Here is a 17247-nt window from a genome sequence, read left to right as displayed (position 1 = left end):
GCATTTGCATGCACAGGCCCTAAGTATCTTGCTTATTGCCTGTATTACCCAGATTATAGCAAATACTCTGGTGCTGGAATTTGGGTTACAGCTTAATCTGTTTCTCACTTCTATCTGCTTATGACCAAGAGACCTTAATTTGGAATATTCATATTGAGCAAGATTTACATTTTGAAAATGTATGTTTTTACTCTATATAGTGAGTTATTATTCCACAACAGAAAATAAATTAATCAAATTGGAAAATTAAAAGTTCTCAAATCCAAAACTGAAACTAAGGTAAAGGAGTGGCAGATTTTTGCTGGAAATCCATAAGAAAGTTAGATGCAAGAGTGCTGCCAAGGTACTGGCCACAGTTGGATATAGATAATGTGCTGTGCTTTTTCAGAGTTACAGTATCACAGATGCAGGAGTATTACCAGATTACAGCTAGGCTGGATTGAAATCTGGTCCTTTGGATCCAGCACTTGGGAAGGTTTCATGTGTCACTGGCAATAAATAATGTGCAATGAACAAAGACATAACTTTTCTGATACATGCATATGGGCATGTGTGCTTATATGTGTGTATATGCATATATATAGTGTATATATAAAGAAGTGAACATTTTTAAAAGCTCTATATGTATATGTGTAGCATCTTATACATATAAATATATGGTCCATCATTCTAATTCCATGCACAACTGCACTATAACCATTGTGGTTTATAAGATCACACTTCATATATGCATGACTCACTGGCTTCATTCATGTTTCCATATGTATGTAGAAACATAGCAAAGCAGACATTCCTAGAGACATTGCAGGACAACCTCATTGAGATGGACATTCTCACCTCCTCCCGACATGACGGTGCTTACAATGATGGGTATGTGACACTTACGTGGTCTTCCTGTTTACTGTACAGTCATTATGATCCTTGCATGAAAGCATTTGGTCATATCAGTGATGTTTAAGGGCAACACCATTGCTGACCTTCTCCAATATGGCTTTAAAAAATGAATTTCTGGGGCTTGGAGCATTGTGTCCTGTACATATTAATGGCAAACTCATTAATATGCCAGTGAGCCACTGCATGCCATTTGCTTTTTATCTCCTTATTGCTTTGAAAGTAATTTAATTTGTAGGAGGTACCTACAGCAATTTCAACTCCTATATTAACTAAAATTATTTAGTTTTCATAAAAATCTGAAACCTTCATTGTGCTGACAGCCTGATACTTCCTTGTCAAACTGATGTCTTCCATATACCTTATCTGACAAGTGTCTGCTAGTGGTGTATGTAAGCCAAGCGTTGGAGTTTGACTTAAGCACCCATTCTTTACACAAATTTTGATAGCATAGCTTTTAAGTTATAATGGACTTTAAACTTGATACTTGGTGCCAAAACTGTTGAATCTTGTGTTGGCAGCTCATAATTTGGTAGCCATCATTCACACAAGACCTTGGTGTACTTAAACACTGCAGGTGCCTCTTTTCTCAGAACAGATACATCTCTACCTAAATACTTTTCAAAAATGGGATTATATCTGACTAACTGTAAAAATTATTTTTTTTATGTAGAGCATTAGTAGAAATAAAGAATCTTTCTCTAATGCTCAGCAGTCATGCTTAGAGTACCAATAGAAACATGGCTGTAGTATTACAGGAACCTATTTTGGATAATTATGTGTTACATTTTACTGCATGAATTGGTGGCTTTTCTGCACGATGATGTTTCTGCATGTGATGTGTCCCCCATGACTGCACAAGTAACTTCATGGGGAAAAGAGTCACCTCTTCATCTGGTATTTTAGCCACTGGCTTGACTGATTCCCATGAATCCATGCTGATTGCATTTACTCTGGCTGCAAAATCTGGCCCCATAAGCCATGGCAGAATGTGCAAAGGGCTTTGGGGCTGTTTATCAGTCCTCACAAGCTGCATTTTGTTTTACGGAAGCATGGTAGTAGATTAGTCCACTCCATTTCCCAGATTTCATTCCCAGAATTTGAATGCCTTTTACAGCATGATGTCCCACCAAAATCAGGTTTTTCATTTAGTATTCCTGGGGACAGGAGTTCCATTGGGACATTTAATTTCTGAAACTCATGGGCTTCAGTGTGTTCTTTTTGTGCTGACTTCCATGAGTCTCACCCAAGGTGCTCGTGGGCTGGCTCTGGCTCTCAGGCTGTGTTTTTCATAATGGGCAAAACACGGTGCCTCCCAATGTGTCACTGGACAGGAAATGCTGTTGCCTTTGACAGTAATTCACACTTTTTTAAAGGTAGGCTTCAATCCAGGGTGCTCTGGACTGCTTTGTGGAAGCAGGTGCCTCTCCCCACTGGCAATACACAGGACTTTGATGCTTTTAGCCACACCATTATCTGACACTTAAATTTGCTGGATGGGGACAGTGTGAATATTCCCCTCTGTGACAATTTGGGTGCTATGGAATGGCTTAAGCTCTTTTTTCCCATCTCCATTCACCGATGCCACACAAAAAACGCTCTCATGCAGTGATCAATAAATTGATAAACGCCCTCCCTTCTTTAATCTGACCTGTGCTCCTCTTCAGCCTCCGTAGGGCATTTCTGTGGGAGTGCGAGCGGGCTCCCAGTTCTGCCCGTGCCACCAGTCTGTCGTAGCTGTGCTTGGGGTTTTCATCTCACTCTAACGCCAGCTCTTCCACAGAGGAGACTCCCACCCTTGAAGAGTTCTCTGTGGCATTGTTGGCACTGTGATTCTTTGGTTTTGTTTTCTTTTACTCTGTGTGACTTGCCTTTGATTTTTATTCTTCTCTTTTGTGCATGCCGTCCGTGTCCGTAGCCAGCATTGTGTGGAGCTGCTTTCCTCGTCCTGGCAGCAGTCGCCATTGTCCCACCCCACGCCTCCCTCAGCATCGATTTGTGTGAGGAGTCACTTGATGTTGGTCTTTCTTCCCTCAGGCACTTCCTGTTCAAGCCTGGAGGCACCTCTCCCCTTTTTTGTACAACGTCGCCGGGATATCCCCTGACGTCCAGCACTGTGTACTCGCCTCCCCCTAGGCCCCTTCCCAGAAGTACCTTTTCTAGGCCTGCCTTTAACCTGAAGAAACCCTATAAGTACTGTAACTGGAAATGTGCTGCTCTGAGTGCCATTGTCATCTCAGTCACGCTGGTGATCCTGCTGGCCTATTTCATAGGTAAGCTTGTTGCTGCTTGTTTTTCTTCTTTTTGTTTCATTTCTCTACAGATCGTCCCATACCGCTAATGTTTGGGAAACAGAGGGTCAAGACTGTGGTACAAAGTGATGGGGAAATAAGGCATCTGTTGACTTGTTTGTGTTGCAGTGTTGTGGTAGGAAGTTTAACACCTGTCATAAAGCCAAAAGGGCTTAGTAAAATATGAGTCCTATGAGGGAGTTGTAATCCCTTCAATATCATGGACTGTTTACACTCTGCAGAGGAAAGTGTACCTGGAGTGAGGCAAAGCCACCATTTTTTCTCTAAGCATCCCATTAAAACAGGTAGTGAAGTCCATGTCCCAGTCCCAGTCACATTCATTGATGGCGTGGGGTCAGAACCTAGAACCTGATCCTGATACCTATTGGTGACACACCCATTTCAGTGACATGTTACTAATTATATTGGAGTTCACAGGGTGACCAGGAGGATGGAGAAGGATTGGGTTGAGATTGTGGTTCAGCAGAGCCTTTTTAGAGTAGGTGGTGCTGGTGAAATTTGCATCTTGGGTGAAAAAGCAGTGGATTTTTCTTGGAACTGTGCATGATCTGAATTTTTTTGGTTTATGAGGCTTGTCAGTGTTCATTGCAAAAAAAAGCATTCTTTGTGTATGTTGCAAAAGTAATTGAACTGCTAGAAGGGAAAATTGTATTTTTAAGCCTGTAAAGTTGGAATGTTACCATTACTTTTTCTTCAGTTCTGTTTGATGTGTGTTATAAATGTCTTTAAAAAGTCCATTCCTAGACTTCTATGTTAAACTGTCCATGGTGCAAACTCCAGTTGTCAGACACTTTTAGATGTGATCATGGGTTAAAAAGCCCATTTCTCATGGCACGAATGAGTCTTTTTGATTTTGCTGTGACTTCCTGTACACTAATGATCTAATATAAAAGCTTGTGGTTAGAATGACAAATTTTAGTCTGGATTGAAAGATTTTGCTTTCATTTTACATGAATTTAATTAGCACCACCACAAAGGATTGCTTTTTACTGTGTTCCTTTTATATACACTTCTTTAATGACTGATACTTTTCCACTTCTGCCTTGCATCATATTCTGGTCACTTTTATGTCTCCTGTAAGAGGAACAGGAATGATTAATTAACCAACATTAAATCAGCAGCAGTTTGATGAAATATGCAGTCAGTTTTCATCATTTGCTATGTACATTTGGAATCGCCTTTCTCATTTGTCTGGTATTCTGCTTATGTCCTGAACATGGTTCCTCTGGACATTATCTCTGTGTGTCAGAGGAGAATCATTTCAGCTCAGTGTAGCAGTGCCAGTTCATTCTGGAGGAGGAGGTGTGTGCTGGTTGATAGATGGAGAGGAGTTTGGTTTGCCACTCTCCAGCTCAGAGCCCTACCTCAGAGTTCACAAAAGATCACACTCCTGCTTAAAACCACAGTTAATGTTGTTAAAAGGAAGGTCCATTGAGTGCCCTCCCCTCCTTTTTATCCTCTCCATTCAGGTGAATTCACTGGCATTTGCCAGACACCACAGATGGCTGGCAAGGCGCCAGAAATGCTGAGCAGGTTGAACCACTGTAATTAAGGGTCATAATTACTAATTTCTAAAGGAACTACCAATTATTAAAAATCAAATCCAATGGTTCAGTTCAGCATAAACATATTTAGCAAAGATTGTCTCTACCAGACCCAGTGTCCTAAGCAACGAGAAAAAAGGCAGATATTTAATTAGATTTTGATGAAAAATTGTGTTTAATTTCAAGTATAATCAATTATTAATTACTGTAATGAGTGACTCTGGCGGGGTTTACTAATTAACTCATTTAAAAATTATGAATAACCTTTTCATTTGTAATTATTTTTTACATCCTGTCAAGTTGCAGATGAGAATTGTATCACCTAACCCAAAAGAAAAGAAATGAATGAGGGAGTCAAAATGTCTGTACTTTCACTAAGTTAAACTGAGATGCATTTTGGTATGAAGTATGTAATTCTTAATAGGAATTTATTTATTATTCTAAATAACCTGGTCTGTTTGCAGACAAATTACTGTTTTTCCTCCAATTTGGGGTTCCCCACCCCCATATTTGCATAGTTGCATTTTCTTACAGATACCTTTTGTCATGTAAGCAGTGCCTTGCTCTTTTCAGTGCCATGGGGACAGTCTCAGTGGTAAGGTGTAACTTAGTCATGAGTATAAGGTCCAATCTTGTATAGCAGTCTATGAGAATTGGGAACTTGACTGCTTCCTATCTTCTCTTGTCAGTTAAAACAACCATGGAAGTTGTCTTTTAATGACCATTTTCATCCTCCAGAGCAAACTGGGGTCATTGGAAAGGTGAACGGACCTTAGGTTGGGTCCCATGGCAGCAGCTTGGCATTTAATCTGTTTTTTATACACTGGTCAGATAATGGAAATACTTCAGGGTGGTATCTAGGCCTTCAGGATGTTCCTCACAGCCTCAGGCATGTCACATTAAAAGCTCAGGCCTTGCCTGATTGTAGCAGTGTGGAGCTAAAGACATATAGAACAGACCCTGCTATGGGCAGTACTTTCTGTGTGACAGACACTCAGACACAGCTGTGGTGGGTGTCCATCTGAGGCAGGCAGAGCTGCATGGAAACAAGGCACTGGTCATTTCTGAAGTTTTTTGCTGAAGGCAGTTCCTTTTTGAAATTCACCTGGAGAACTTGCTAAATCATTTGTTTTAAGAGTAAAAGGCAGAGTTTCTATTATTTCATGTAAGTCTTTATCACATTTAGCAGTCTGAAGTTCATTTATCCTGCTGGGCTGTTTCAAAATGAGGAGAGGAGACATAAATAGATGTCCATGGCAGCAGAATGGCTGCTGTCATGTGTCAACACTGTCATCAAGGTGGAGGTTTTACAGGACTGAGTCACTGGTCTGGAGAGATAATGACAAACAAAATATAACAGAGTATATTAAACAGCAAAAGCTGGTTTTCATTTGAATTAATCAGCTTTTGATTGACTTGTGCTCCCTTTTCAAGTAGTCAGACACCACACTAAGGCAGTGGTGACAGTACCCATCAGTGTTTTGGACACACACAGCTTATGCAAATCCCATGAGCACCAAGGAGAAGCTTGTCTTGTGGGGTGAGAGCACCAAGGAGAAAAGCAGGGGCACATCAGGGCTGCAACATCCAAGTGATGGAACCATTGAAATCAAAGGCCTCTTTGAGCAGCTCAGAACTGCCCTGCAAATTTGCTATTCCAGGAGTTCCTGAAGATACATGACTTTAAAATTGAATTCTCAATTTTAGAAATGTCCATTCAATAGACAGCTAGACAAGAAAAAATTTTATGGCTTTTGCTGGGATTTGACAGGGTCTGTATAGCATTGAGTTCTGCCTTGGAGGGCTAGTTTCTAGCAAGATTCTAATGGCAGAGAGAATCCCATGAGGATGTTGCTATGCTAATACTTTGCCAGCAGTTCCTGTACCTTGTAGATGCCAGACCTGCTAGCAGAGCATTGTAAAGAGTCTCTGACATAGCTGTACTGCTTGGGGGGAAGTTTAGAAATAGAAAATACCTATTTGATTGTCCAGATCTCCATGCCCAGCAGCTGTTTGGCAAGGTCTGTGGAACAGTTTCTGTATTAATTAGTGATGGAGAATAGTTTCTGCCTGTTTAAACAGAAGTTATTGTCCTCTGCCTGATGTAGATTCCAGACTAGATGGAAGTACAATTTAATGTTGTTAGGCACTTGCAATTTTCCTATACTTAGGCATGTGCTGCGGTTGCATTGCATGAATAGCAAGAAAGATGACCATTTGATTTAGATTAAAGCTAGGGCTGGAAAATATATTATGAAGCCAAAACAGTCCTTCCTTTTTATTGGAGTCAGAGCTCTCTACTTTTCAGCTCTGTGTTCGTTTGAACTCTGTACAGATGCAGCTTCACTTGAAGAACAGTGTTGCTTGCTTCAGGCAAAATGCTTTGACAGTAAAAGTGTGCTAGGACTGTGATGTGTTTCATAAAGTATCTTTCTTTTTATTGTCTAAGAATCACTCCAAAAGCTAACTTTAGCTCAGTTTGTCCATGATTCTTTGATGCTATGGAGCAAACCCAATTTAAAGCAGCTCTCCAAAGCTCTTAGAAATCTAATTAGTTAGCAGTGGATGTGTAGGGTACCAATTACCATGGTGTTTACATGATAAGAGATCAATAGGAAAAGTTGCTAATGCTTAATTATTAAACTTTATCCATATCTATTAATCCTGCATTTATACCTTGATATTGAGGTATTTATTCACAATAAAATATGAAACAATTTATTACCCTGCCAACAGGCTACTTTCACTTTGTGCTTTAATGCTCCTTTTCTGATCCCAGATTAAGTTCTATTTTGCTACTGTTGACATTTGTTCTTTTGATTTACGAGGACTGTAAATCAAAATCTTTGAATGTTTTCTATTTCCATCTTGTCTTTGAAAAAAGGCAGAAATGGGAGCTAAACAATCTGTTCTAGCAAAGCCTTTATGTTATGAAGTCAATCTGTTACCTCAAACAGAGCTTTGAGGTCACTTTTTGGTTCTTTCACATCTTCACAAAATCACTGTGGTCTAGTCACTCAGTAATTGCAAAGTCATTTATCTAATTTTACCCTTAATCAATAAAAATGTCAGATCCAGTCTAAAAGGTACTTTAGTATTACCAGTGATTTATTTTGTGTATTATAAATGTTTGTGAAACAGCATTCCAGGACACTGGTTGAGAGGAGACCATCATCACAAGCCAGCACTACCATTTCTTCCTGTATAGCAGTACTTGAATATGTGAGGTTTTGTTTATTTCTGTTAAAGCTGGTTCTTATTACACCAAATGCAGACAAACATTGGTGGGACAAGAGGGTTAGTGCCACTCCCTCACTAAGCAGGACAGTTTAGATGACACCTAGCTCTTCTTTTCATACCCCTGACATTCAGGAAACACAGGCCTTCTTCTTGTTCACACTGGAGCAACTGCATTTCCTTCAGCACTGGGTCAAATGCACAGTCAGTGGCATTGGGCCCAATGTCTGCAACAGGAGCTGGAAAAATCTGCATATATTTTTATAAATTCCTGGTTCTGGAAATGGACCTGACTGAAGATAAAATATAAATCATGATAGATGTTAACCCTTCAATCCAGTTTTGAATTATCTTTTTTGTTATTGCACCCCAAATTTGCCTCTGTAAATTTTCTCACAAAGGCTAAAGCATGAAAATAGTCTCAATCTCATGGAGAGATGCCATGAACTTGGGCTTCTGTCTGACTACTCAAAAATGCATGAAGTTGCAGAAATCTTTCTGCATTTTTGTTCTGTAGCAGAGAGATGAGAAGGTCACAGGACTCTGTTCACATCAGACACTCTTCACTATGTTGGAGACCCAGTGAGGGCAGCTGCTGTGTGTGTAAGGTTTACAAGAGCCTGGTGAGTAGTAGTGAGCTCAGCGAAGCTGCCTCAGGGAATCTGGCAAAATAACCTTTCCCTGGCCAGATCCACAATGAAATAGTGACTCAAATGCTTCAGCCCCACCTCTTTACTGGCATTATCCCACCTCCCTCTCAACATGCATGCAAACATGGAGAGTAATTACCAGAGAAACAAGAAAGACACAAAATTAAATCAGTGGCCTTAAACTAAAGAGAGTAGGTTTAGATAGATACTGGAAAGAAATTCTTCATTGTGAAAGGGGTGAGGCACTGGTATGCATTTCCAGAGCTGTGGATGCCCTATCCCTGGCAGTGGTTGAGGCCAGGTTGAATGGGGCTTTGAGCAACCTGGTCTAGTGGTAGGTGTGCCTGCCCATGGCAGGGTGGTTGGAACTAGATGGCCTTTTTTTTTAGGGTCTCTTCCAACCCAAGGCATCCTAGGATTCTGTGTAAATTAAAAACACAATGGGTTACATTCAGTCTTTCATTTCTGCCTGTTTTGTTGTCTTTTGCCGCAGCTTTAAGTACATGGTGGTATGAATTATAATGTAGATCTTTTATTTTCTATCTCCTGCAAAGTCAGCAAGAGCTCTTTGTATTATTAAGTGATTGTGTGCATCTTTTTTTTTTTTTTTTTTTTACTTTGAATTTTCCAGTGTATGTTTGGATAGCAGCTACTCTTAGCTTTATCATTTGGAGCAAAGGAAGTACAAGTGATTTATCCACTATTGTGCTTTAAAATAAAGGTGATAAAGGTACAAGGCACCACTTTAAAGTTATTCTTGTGAAGATCAATTCGTTCAGATGGGTGTTAAAAACCTTACCATAGAGGCTCCATTAAAGAACATTCACTGTTTCCATCTAAATAAGATCTATAACCTGACATTAAAAGTGTTGTGATTAAAAAAAACCATCATGATAGATATGCTTTTGAAAGAATCATAGAATCACTTAGACTGGAAAAGACTTCTAAGGTCATTGTGCCCAACCTTCAGTGGAACTTGACAATGTCAAATAAACTGCAGCATAAAGTGCCACATCAAGTTGTTTCTTGAGCACCTCCAGGCATGGTGACTCTACCATCTCCCTGGGCGGTCCATTCCAATGCTTAACAACCCTTTCTACAAAGAAATTCTTCCATTGTCTAACCTGAACCTCCTCTGCCACTGCTTATGACTGTGTATTCTTGTCCTGTCACTTGTTGCCTTGGTAAAGAAGCTGACCCCCACCTGGCTACATGCTCCTTTCAGGTGGTTGTAAAGAGCAATAAGGTCCCCATCTGAGTCTCATTTTCTCTTTCTGGACTCAAAGGAGAGATGCTGCTGCAAGAAAATATTACTGGAAAAGTAGAGTAGAAGATACTGCAAACCTGCTAATTTTGCCAGACTTGCCCAATCTGTGAAAACTGGGAAGTACTAAAATGTAGATACTCCATGTGATGACAATATGTTCTGAACTTGGCAGCAAAATTTCTGCTTTGCAGAGCGGTCAGAGTCTAGAGTGATAAATATACTGTTCAAGTTTACATCTTCTCTCTGCTAAGTCAGTTTATTGGAGGCAGGAAGAAGCCTAAGAATTCCCAGAATTTTAATTTAAAATTATTTTCTCACTTTCCAATATGTTATATCCATAAACTATCACATTGTGCAGGCTGACCTCTTTGTATATTGAAGCCCAGCAAAATCCAGCTACTTACTCTACCTGTTTTACATAGGTAAGTCACATACCTACTTTAGCTGGCTTTTTCCCAACTTATATGTGTAAGCATCTCATTAGGTCTTTCTGGGTTATGAAAGTTACATTAGAATGCTGTTGTACAGCATCTTCTTGTGCTTACTCCTTAAGTCATTTCGTCTCTTTGCTTTCCAGTTGCCTGTGTCCCATCTCATGGACACAGTTTGTGGTCCATTATCCAAAGTCTATAGGCTGACCATTGACACTTTGTTTGAATCATTCAAATTTAGTTACTGCCCTGGTCTTCTGTTCTGCCCTCGTCATTGTATTTCTCACTTGAAGTATTTGAGTCATCTACATGTTTAGTTATCCATGATTTTATATTTACTTATGTAACACTGATGCAAACGTTGAATCATTTTGGACCAACTATCAGCTGTTGAACTTCACAAGAAATTGTAGTTATTGTAGTAATTGTTATTCATCAGCAATAGTAATAATCTTAATGTCTTCCAGTTAGTTTTTAAATACATGTATGCATGTCTTTATACCCTGAAAAAATGCTTGTTTGTTTAATCACATCAAATTAAATCAAATGTCTTGCTAAACTGTAATCTTGTCAAAGAATGAGTAACTGTTTCTTAAGATCTGTTTTTCAGAAAAGCAATATGGTTGGCCTGAGATACTATACATTCACTTTCTTTATTCTCTATCAGTTCAATTCTGTATTTTCTGTTATTTTGTCTATAATAGATATCAGACTACCCAAACCAAGTGACTTTCATCCTGTCTTTTTCCCTTCTTAAATATTTGTATAGCAATTATCCTGTTCTAATTTCTTGGTATCTGATTCAGTATTAATCAGTGAGTCAGATTCTTCCTTCTTTACTGGGTACAAGTTAAATGAGCCTGCAGATTTAAAAATGTTTGTCCTTAAATAGATGTAGTTCAGTATAATTCCTGGTTATTAATGGACTGGAAAAAAACTTCTTTCTTGTGAAATGGTTGCATTATTGTAGTTATTTTCAAAAACTAGAACGAAAATTCTTACTGAACACTTTAATCTTTACTGGAAGTTATTAGCAATTTCCCTATCTCCATCAATATTGCTGCTCATTTTGCTAGGTTTCAGTACACTTAAAAAAAAGTTCTATTGTTCTGTGGATTTTTTTCAAGGCATGTATTTTTTCTTGGTGTCCTCAGCTTCTTTTCGCCTCTCTCCATGGCTTTAGATTTATATAGATTACTTTCCATTTCCCTATTGTTCTACCTTTAATATATTACTTTTTTCATTTCTGCTTATTGTTTTGTTTTGACACTGATTGAAGAGGTCCTTTTGTCAAAGTCTGATCCTCTTTCATCATTGAGGGATCATTGGAAGAATGACTTCCATTCAGAAGCAGACCACCAATATAACTGATTATTTAACCAGTCGAAAGCAGGTTGAGGCTGTGGATCCACAGGGCTCCATCTGATCTGGGAGTCTGCATCAGTGTGCCATGAAACCATGCATTAGTTGGCCCTTTACATGTCTGATCCTTCTGAAAAATTAAGAATCTTTAATACAAGGAGAGATTAATGTAATTCCATCTGGTTTTATTAAATGGTAAGATATGGGCTCTCAACCCAAGCTTTTATCAGTTGCTTTTAGTGAGGTTTTATAGTTGCTGTAAGCCCCCAGAAAGGAAAATAACAGCAGGCTGACTCCAGAAGTGCTGGCCTTGTCTTTATGACAGTGGCACAGATGCACTGCTATAATCTTTATTTCACAACTTAGATTGACCTTTGCACACAGATGCTGAAAATGAATCAGTTTTGCAGATCTTTATATGTCTCATGGTAGGATTTCTCCTTGAGTCCATGTTTTTATTTCATACTAATTAGTGTGAAATAATGTAATTTAATTGCAGTTAAGTGGAGACAGAAGGAATTGTTTCCTGTAATGGGCTTTTTTTCCATGTTTTTAAATACCAAACATTTTTGTGGGTAACTAGTCACAGAGTAATCTCAATTAGGGATGTCACTGGCAGTGAAAAATGCTCCTCGGTTGTAGTTCAGTGTTTCTCTCCCATCCTTTTCTAGCATAAATTAAAAGATGGCTTCAAAGCCTGCTTTGCAGCCAGCTCATACATTTCTATTGAACGTGTGCAGTGATGCATTCTCTGAGGTTTTTACCTGTAGCTAAAATTGAGCTATGTTGAGCTATAGACATCTTTATAGGGTGAGGTGTTGTTAAGTATACTGCCCAGGTAACATCCTAGATGACCTGTAAAATAATGACTAGAAAGTCCAATCCACTCTTTTCCTGTTTGTCAAGATTTCAAACCACTGTTTATGCTGAAACTTAAAAGCTTCAAAAGGACCACTTACATACTTTCCTTTGAGGTAGTAGGGTCTGGTGCTCTGTAGATAGAGGTTGTTGAATCTTTGTGTTTCAGTGCTGACCTATAAACTCTCCCATCATCTCCAGCTTTTCCTATCTTCCTCTCTATTTGATTTTGTCATACCTTAACTTCCAAGCCTGTCCCTGTTGCACTCAGAAGCTCTTGCCTAGGCAGATGATGAGAACAGGATATGTTGGCTGTTTTCAAATATGGTAGGAGGTGACACAGCAGCAGGTGAAACAGCAGCAGCATCTCACCTTGCTTGCCCAATAAACTGCAGTATCACTTCATTACGCAAAGAGACTCTTTAAAAAGCAAAGTAGAACCAGGCAGTTGGCAGAGATGATGGCTATGCTTACCCCAAGTATTTCAAAAGAAAATCTAATTGAAGTATCAATGGAGCAGAATCCCTTTTAATTATGGAAGAAATTATAATGAAATCAAGCATCAAAAGAATTTCTTGAGGCTTTTGGTTAAAAAAAAAATGAAATCTTTCAATCTAAGCATAATGATGTTCCAAACAGCATTAATCTTGGTGATTAGCAACAATTTATTTATTTTAGTATACCTTCCCTAGCCGGACTGTATCATGAGCTACTCCAGGTTGTGGAACATGTATGTGGGACCATTCTAGATACCCAACTGCTCCAGAAGGGATACATTTCTCTACTGTTAAACTCTTATGGGTATTCAGACCCAAATTATCTATTAAGAATGATCTCTGGTCCTTGCTAGCTGAACAGTGCACAGGAATTTAGAAGGTATTGGCTGCTGACCAGTGCCAGTACCACGGTAGAGTTCTTTCTAACAAATAAATGTTACAGACAAATTACACTGCTTAGTACTGTTCAATTCACTTCTGTCAGCTACTATCTATCAGCTACTACTATCAACTTAGTCTTTGGGGATGCAAGGGCAAGGCAGTGTGCTTTGCAAGCTCTTTGATACAATTGTATTTAATGATGAACCAAAATTATCATGGCCTAAGTTATCACAAGGGAACCTTTGGGCCTCTGCTACAGGAAAGACATCGAGATGGTGGATTGAGCATGTCCAGAGATGGAGAACAGAGGTGAGGAAAGGCTGCAGCATGAGTCTGATGAGAAGCAGCTGAAGGGAGCTGGGGGTGTTCAGTCTGGAGAAAAGGAGGTTTAAGGGGACCTTACATCTCTCTACAACTCCCTGAAAGGAGACTGTAGCCAGGTGGGGGTCGGCCCTTTCACCCAACCAGTGATAGGACCAGAGGAAGTATCAATAAGTTACACCATGCGAGGTTTAGATTGCATATTAGAAAAGATTTCTTCATTGAAAGGGTTGCCAAGCAGTGGAACAGGCTGCCCATGGTGAAATCTCTGTGTTTGGAAGTGTTCAAAAGGCACATGGATGTGGCAAATGGAGATGTGGCTTAATGGTGAACATGTCAGTGCTGAGTTAGTGGTTGGACTTGATGATGTTAGAAATCTTTTCTAACTTTAATGATTCTGTGATTCTATACTCTAAATATATGTGAGAGTAGGGATCTCGATCTACCAGCTGATGTGGTCACTCATTTAGGCAAAATTCTGCTATTGGATCTACTGTTGTTTTCTATTTCTATTGAAGAAGTACTGAGGTAATAAAGAATAGTGTCACCTCTTTTTTTTTTTTTTTTTTTTTTATTGTAGAAAACAGGTAATGGTGTGTGCTTTATCACATCTCTGATCCACCCCAAGCTGACTACCACAAAACTAGAAAATCTGAGTTCACACATGCTCAGTAGGGACTTGGTTAGAGTGCAGTAGCAAAATTTTCTATGCAAAGTGTATTCCTTCCCTTTCCAACCCCCTCCTACTGCTACCAAGCAGACTGCACATATGGCATCCCTAGAAAGCAATTGAACGTGCTACAATGCTGGAGTTGCCAGGGTTGAGTGGTAATTTCTGTGCAATTGTTCTGCTCAGCATTGGGCCAGTGGAAAAAAATAGCCTGTGATGAGGGAATTAAAGGCTATTACAGAGTACACATGCATACGGGGCTGATGTAAAATCACAAAAGCAATCTTAATTCTGTTCTTTGCTTTGAGTTCTGTTCATTTTTGAGTGCTTGACTTGGCAAACTTTAGGTTTTTTTAGCAAATGCTTTTTTTAGGTAAAATTAAATGTAAATATGGCCGTGGGTCTTTCTAGAACACTGTGGGTTGCACTTACTAGCACTTGCCTTATTCTATGTGCTGGATTTAGTTGTAAGTCTAAGGGAAAAAATCATCAGGTTGCGTTAAGTTTTGTTATTGAGAGTGCTTTTCACACTGATCTGAACTATTCATTTAGATTTATAGCACCTGAAAGTATTGTGTTGGATTTTTCTCATGGTCTCTGGACAGAACAAAAATTATTGTGTTGTTAATTGTGCTGTGTCACCCACTTTATCGGCTTTCTCAGACTGTGCATTTGTATCCATTTGCCAGGCTTTTGTACAGGAAAAAAAAATCCCTCTCCAAATTGGAACAGTGTTTGATTTTCTGGTAAATGTAAAGAAAAACTAGAAAATAAATTAAAACATTCTTAACCTGCTTTAAACACCTGTGCTTTTTTCATTCAAAGCAGCTAAAACAACAAAATGCTCCTGGACACATGTACAGTTAAATTTTCTTCATATATCTTCCAGCAGACTCATGGCTGATAGGATTCTGCTTTAGAGCTCAGTTTTGACAATGCTAATGAGCATTCTGGCCCAGATCTACAAAATGTGTAAATTTGTTCTGAGCTTGAAACATCTTCATCATCCTGTTGAAGTCACTAGATTTACTTAGGCTGAGTAAAGCTCAAGTTAAACCTGTGCTTTGGACATCAAGGGATTCTGAGATTGTCATTTTGTTAATTTTTCTTATATCAACTAGCACAGCCCAACTGGGGCTCTGGTGCTTTTAGAATGTGCATAGTGACTAATAACACTAATGCTGTTTTCAGCTGATTTTAGGATTACAACACAAGCAGTGGTCTCAAAGACATTTAATTGTCTTGCTATAATAAAATCACGTCCATGTTCAGAAGGACAGATGAACAGGCATCCACCTGAGAGACAGCTCACAGATCAAATTCTACAGCAGTATTTAGATCTTCATGCTTAAACTGGGATATTTGATTTAAACTCTGATCCCACCTCTGTTATGATGGGGTTTTAGAAGAAGAGAGATACATTTTGTGACAGCAAACTGTGTTTTTTAGACTTTAGGCAACTTATTGTGTTATTTTTGGAAGGCAGATTTTCTGAAAGATCTCTAGTTGAGTTAACAAGGAAGGAAGCATGTGAGATCTTGTGTATTTACCTGTGTAAATTACACTATTTTTAACCTCGCAGTTCGTGTGAAATGAAAGGGAATTTGTAAAATTATACTGTCCACAACAAGCTAGCCCAGAATTTTAGTAAATGCAGGATAAGAGGCCTTCTGGTAGAGCTGCCTGTCCTCATTTCTCTAATTGAAGTGAGTGTCCCAATGGGAAAACCATTATTTCTAATATTATATACACAAATTAAAACTCCATTTAGAGGTATAGTGGGACCATCTTATAATTGACTTTGATCTTGAAGAAACATCTTCTCAGTAATATTTGTTTTAATATGGTCTCTGCCAGAAAGGATATCTAGAAGGCAAAATATTATTTTACAGAGAAAGACCTGAGCATGTTTTACACTGAATTTATTAGAGCTTTGAGGGCTGAAATAAGTTTATTTTTTGTGGTAGGCTGCCTGATAGCAGCCAAGTGCTGCTGAGGACCATTGTTCCACTTCCTTTTCTATTTGAAATTGGTGTAAATGTAAAGGAAATTACCAAAGGTATTTAAGTAGTCAGCTCCTCAGATAAGTCATGCCACTTTTATGTCTATTTTTTTTCTATGGGTTAACACTTTAAAAAAAATCCTCCTTTAAATATGCATAAAAGTATTTAAATATACCCATTTAAGACTGCATTTTCCCTTTCCTGCAAGAAATTACAAGCTACTGTAGCACTGGAGGGGCCAGTGATCATCTATTAATGATTTGAATGGACAGGCAATCATTCAAAAGACTTTGATCCTCAGGGGCAATTAGGAAGACATTGAATAGGAAGTGCTGACTCTTTGCATTGAACAAACATTGAGTTTAACTGCTTCATTTTATAACATGCCTTTCTAGTCACTTCCTTGAAGGTTTCAAAGAAATGTGATGCTTCAGCTGGAAGCCTTTCTTCTTCCTTATTAAGAACAATTGGGAGCTAAATTAAAATATAAACTGTTCTCTTAAGAAGAAGCTAATACTATTTGGTAGACCATCTGCTTCTGTCGTGGAAATCATGGATACAGCTCTTCTTCAATCAGGAGGGGTCAAAGAATAACTAGTTAGTGTTAAAGCAAGTAAATGTATTTGTGGCAGGATTTCAGGTGATTAGCACAATGCTTTGTTTTCTCAAGAGGCACTTCCCACCTGGTGGCAAATTTGTAAGAGGTAGGAAGCTCTCTATCATTTGTATTCTTCCTTTGCACATGTTGATTCTGATTGAGTGAGGGCGAAAACGTGAATTGTCTCCAAAAGAACCACTTTTGGTACTTGCATAGTTTAAATGT

The 17247-nt window shown here is 38.8% G+C and overlaps 1 protein-coding gene across 1 annotated transcript in view; it reads left to right on the top strand.

The window, feature by feature from the left end:
• TENM4 (teneurin transmembrane protein 4) overlaps positions 1–17247 on the top strand; it is a 1506484-nt gene that overhangs the window by 1303912 nt on the left and 185325 nt on the right. Inside the window, exons 14-15 of the mRNA XM_056495278.1 lie at positions 772–870; positions 2929–3164. Of these exons, the coding sequence (XP_056351253.1) occupies positions 772–870; positions 2929–3164 (335 nt within the window). The remainder of the gene's footprint in view (positions 1–771; positions 871–2928; positions 3165–17247) is intronic.

Source organism: Oenanthe melanoleuca, chromosome 1 (assembly GCF_029582105.1).
Source record: "Oenanthe melanoleuca isolate GR-GAL-2019-014 chromosome 1, OMel1.0, whole genome shotgun sequence".
NCBI classification, from domain to species: Eukaryota; Metazoa; Chordata; class Aves; order Passeriformes; family Muscicapidae; genus Oenanthe; species Oenanthe melanoleuca.
This window is presented reverse-complemented; position numbering and strand designations above follow the sequence as displayed.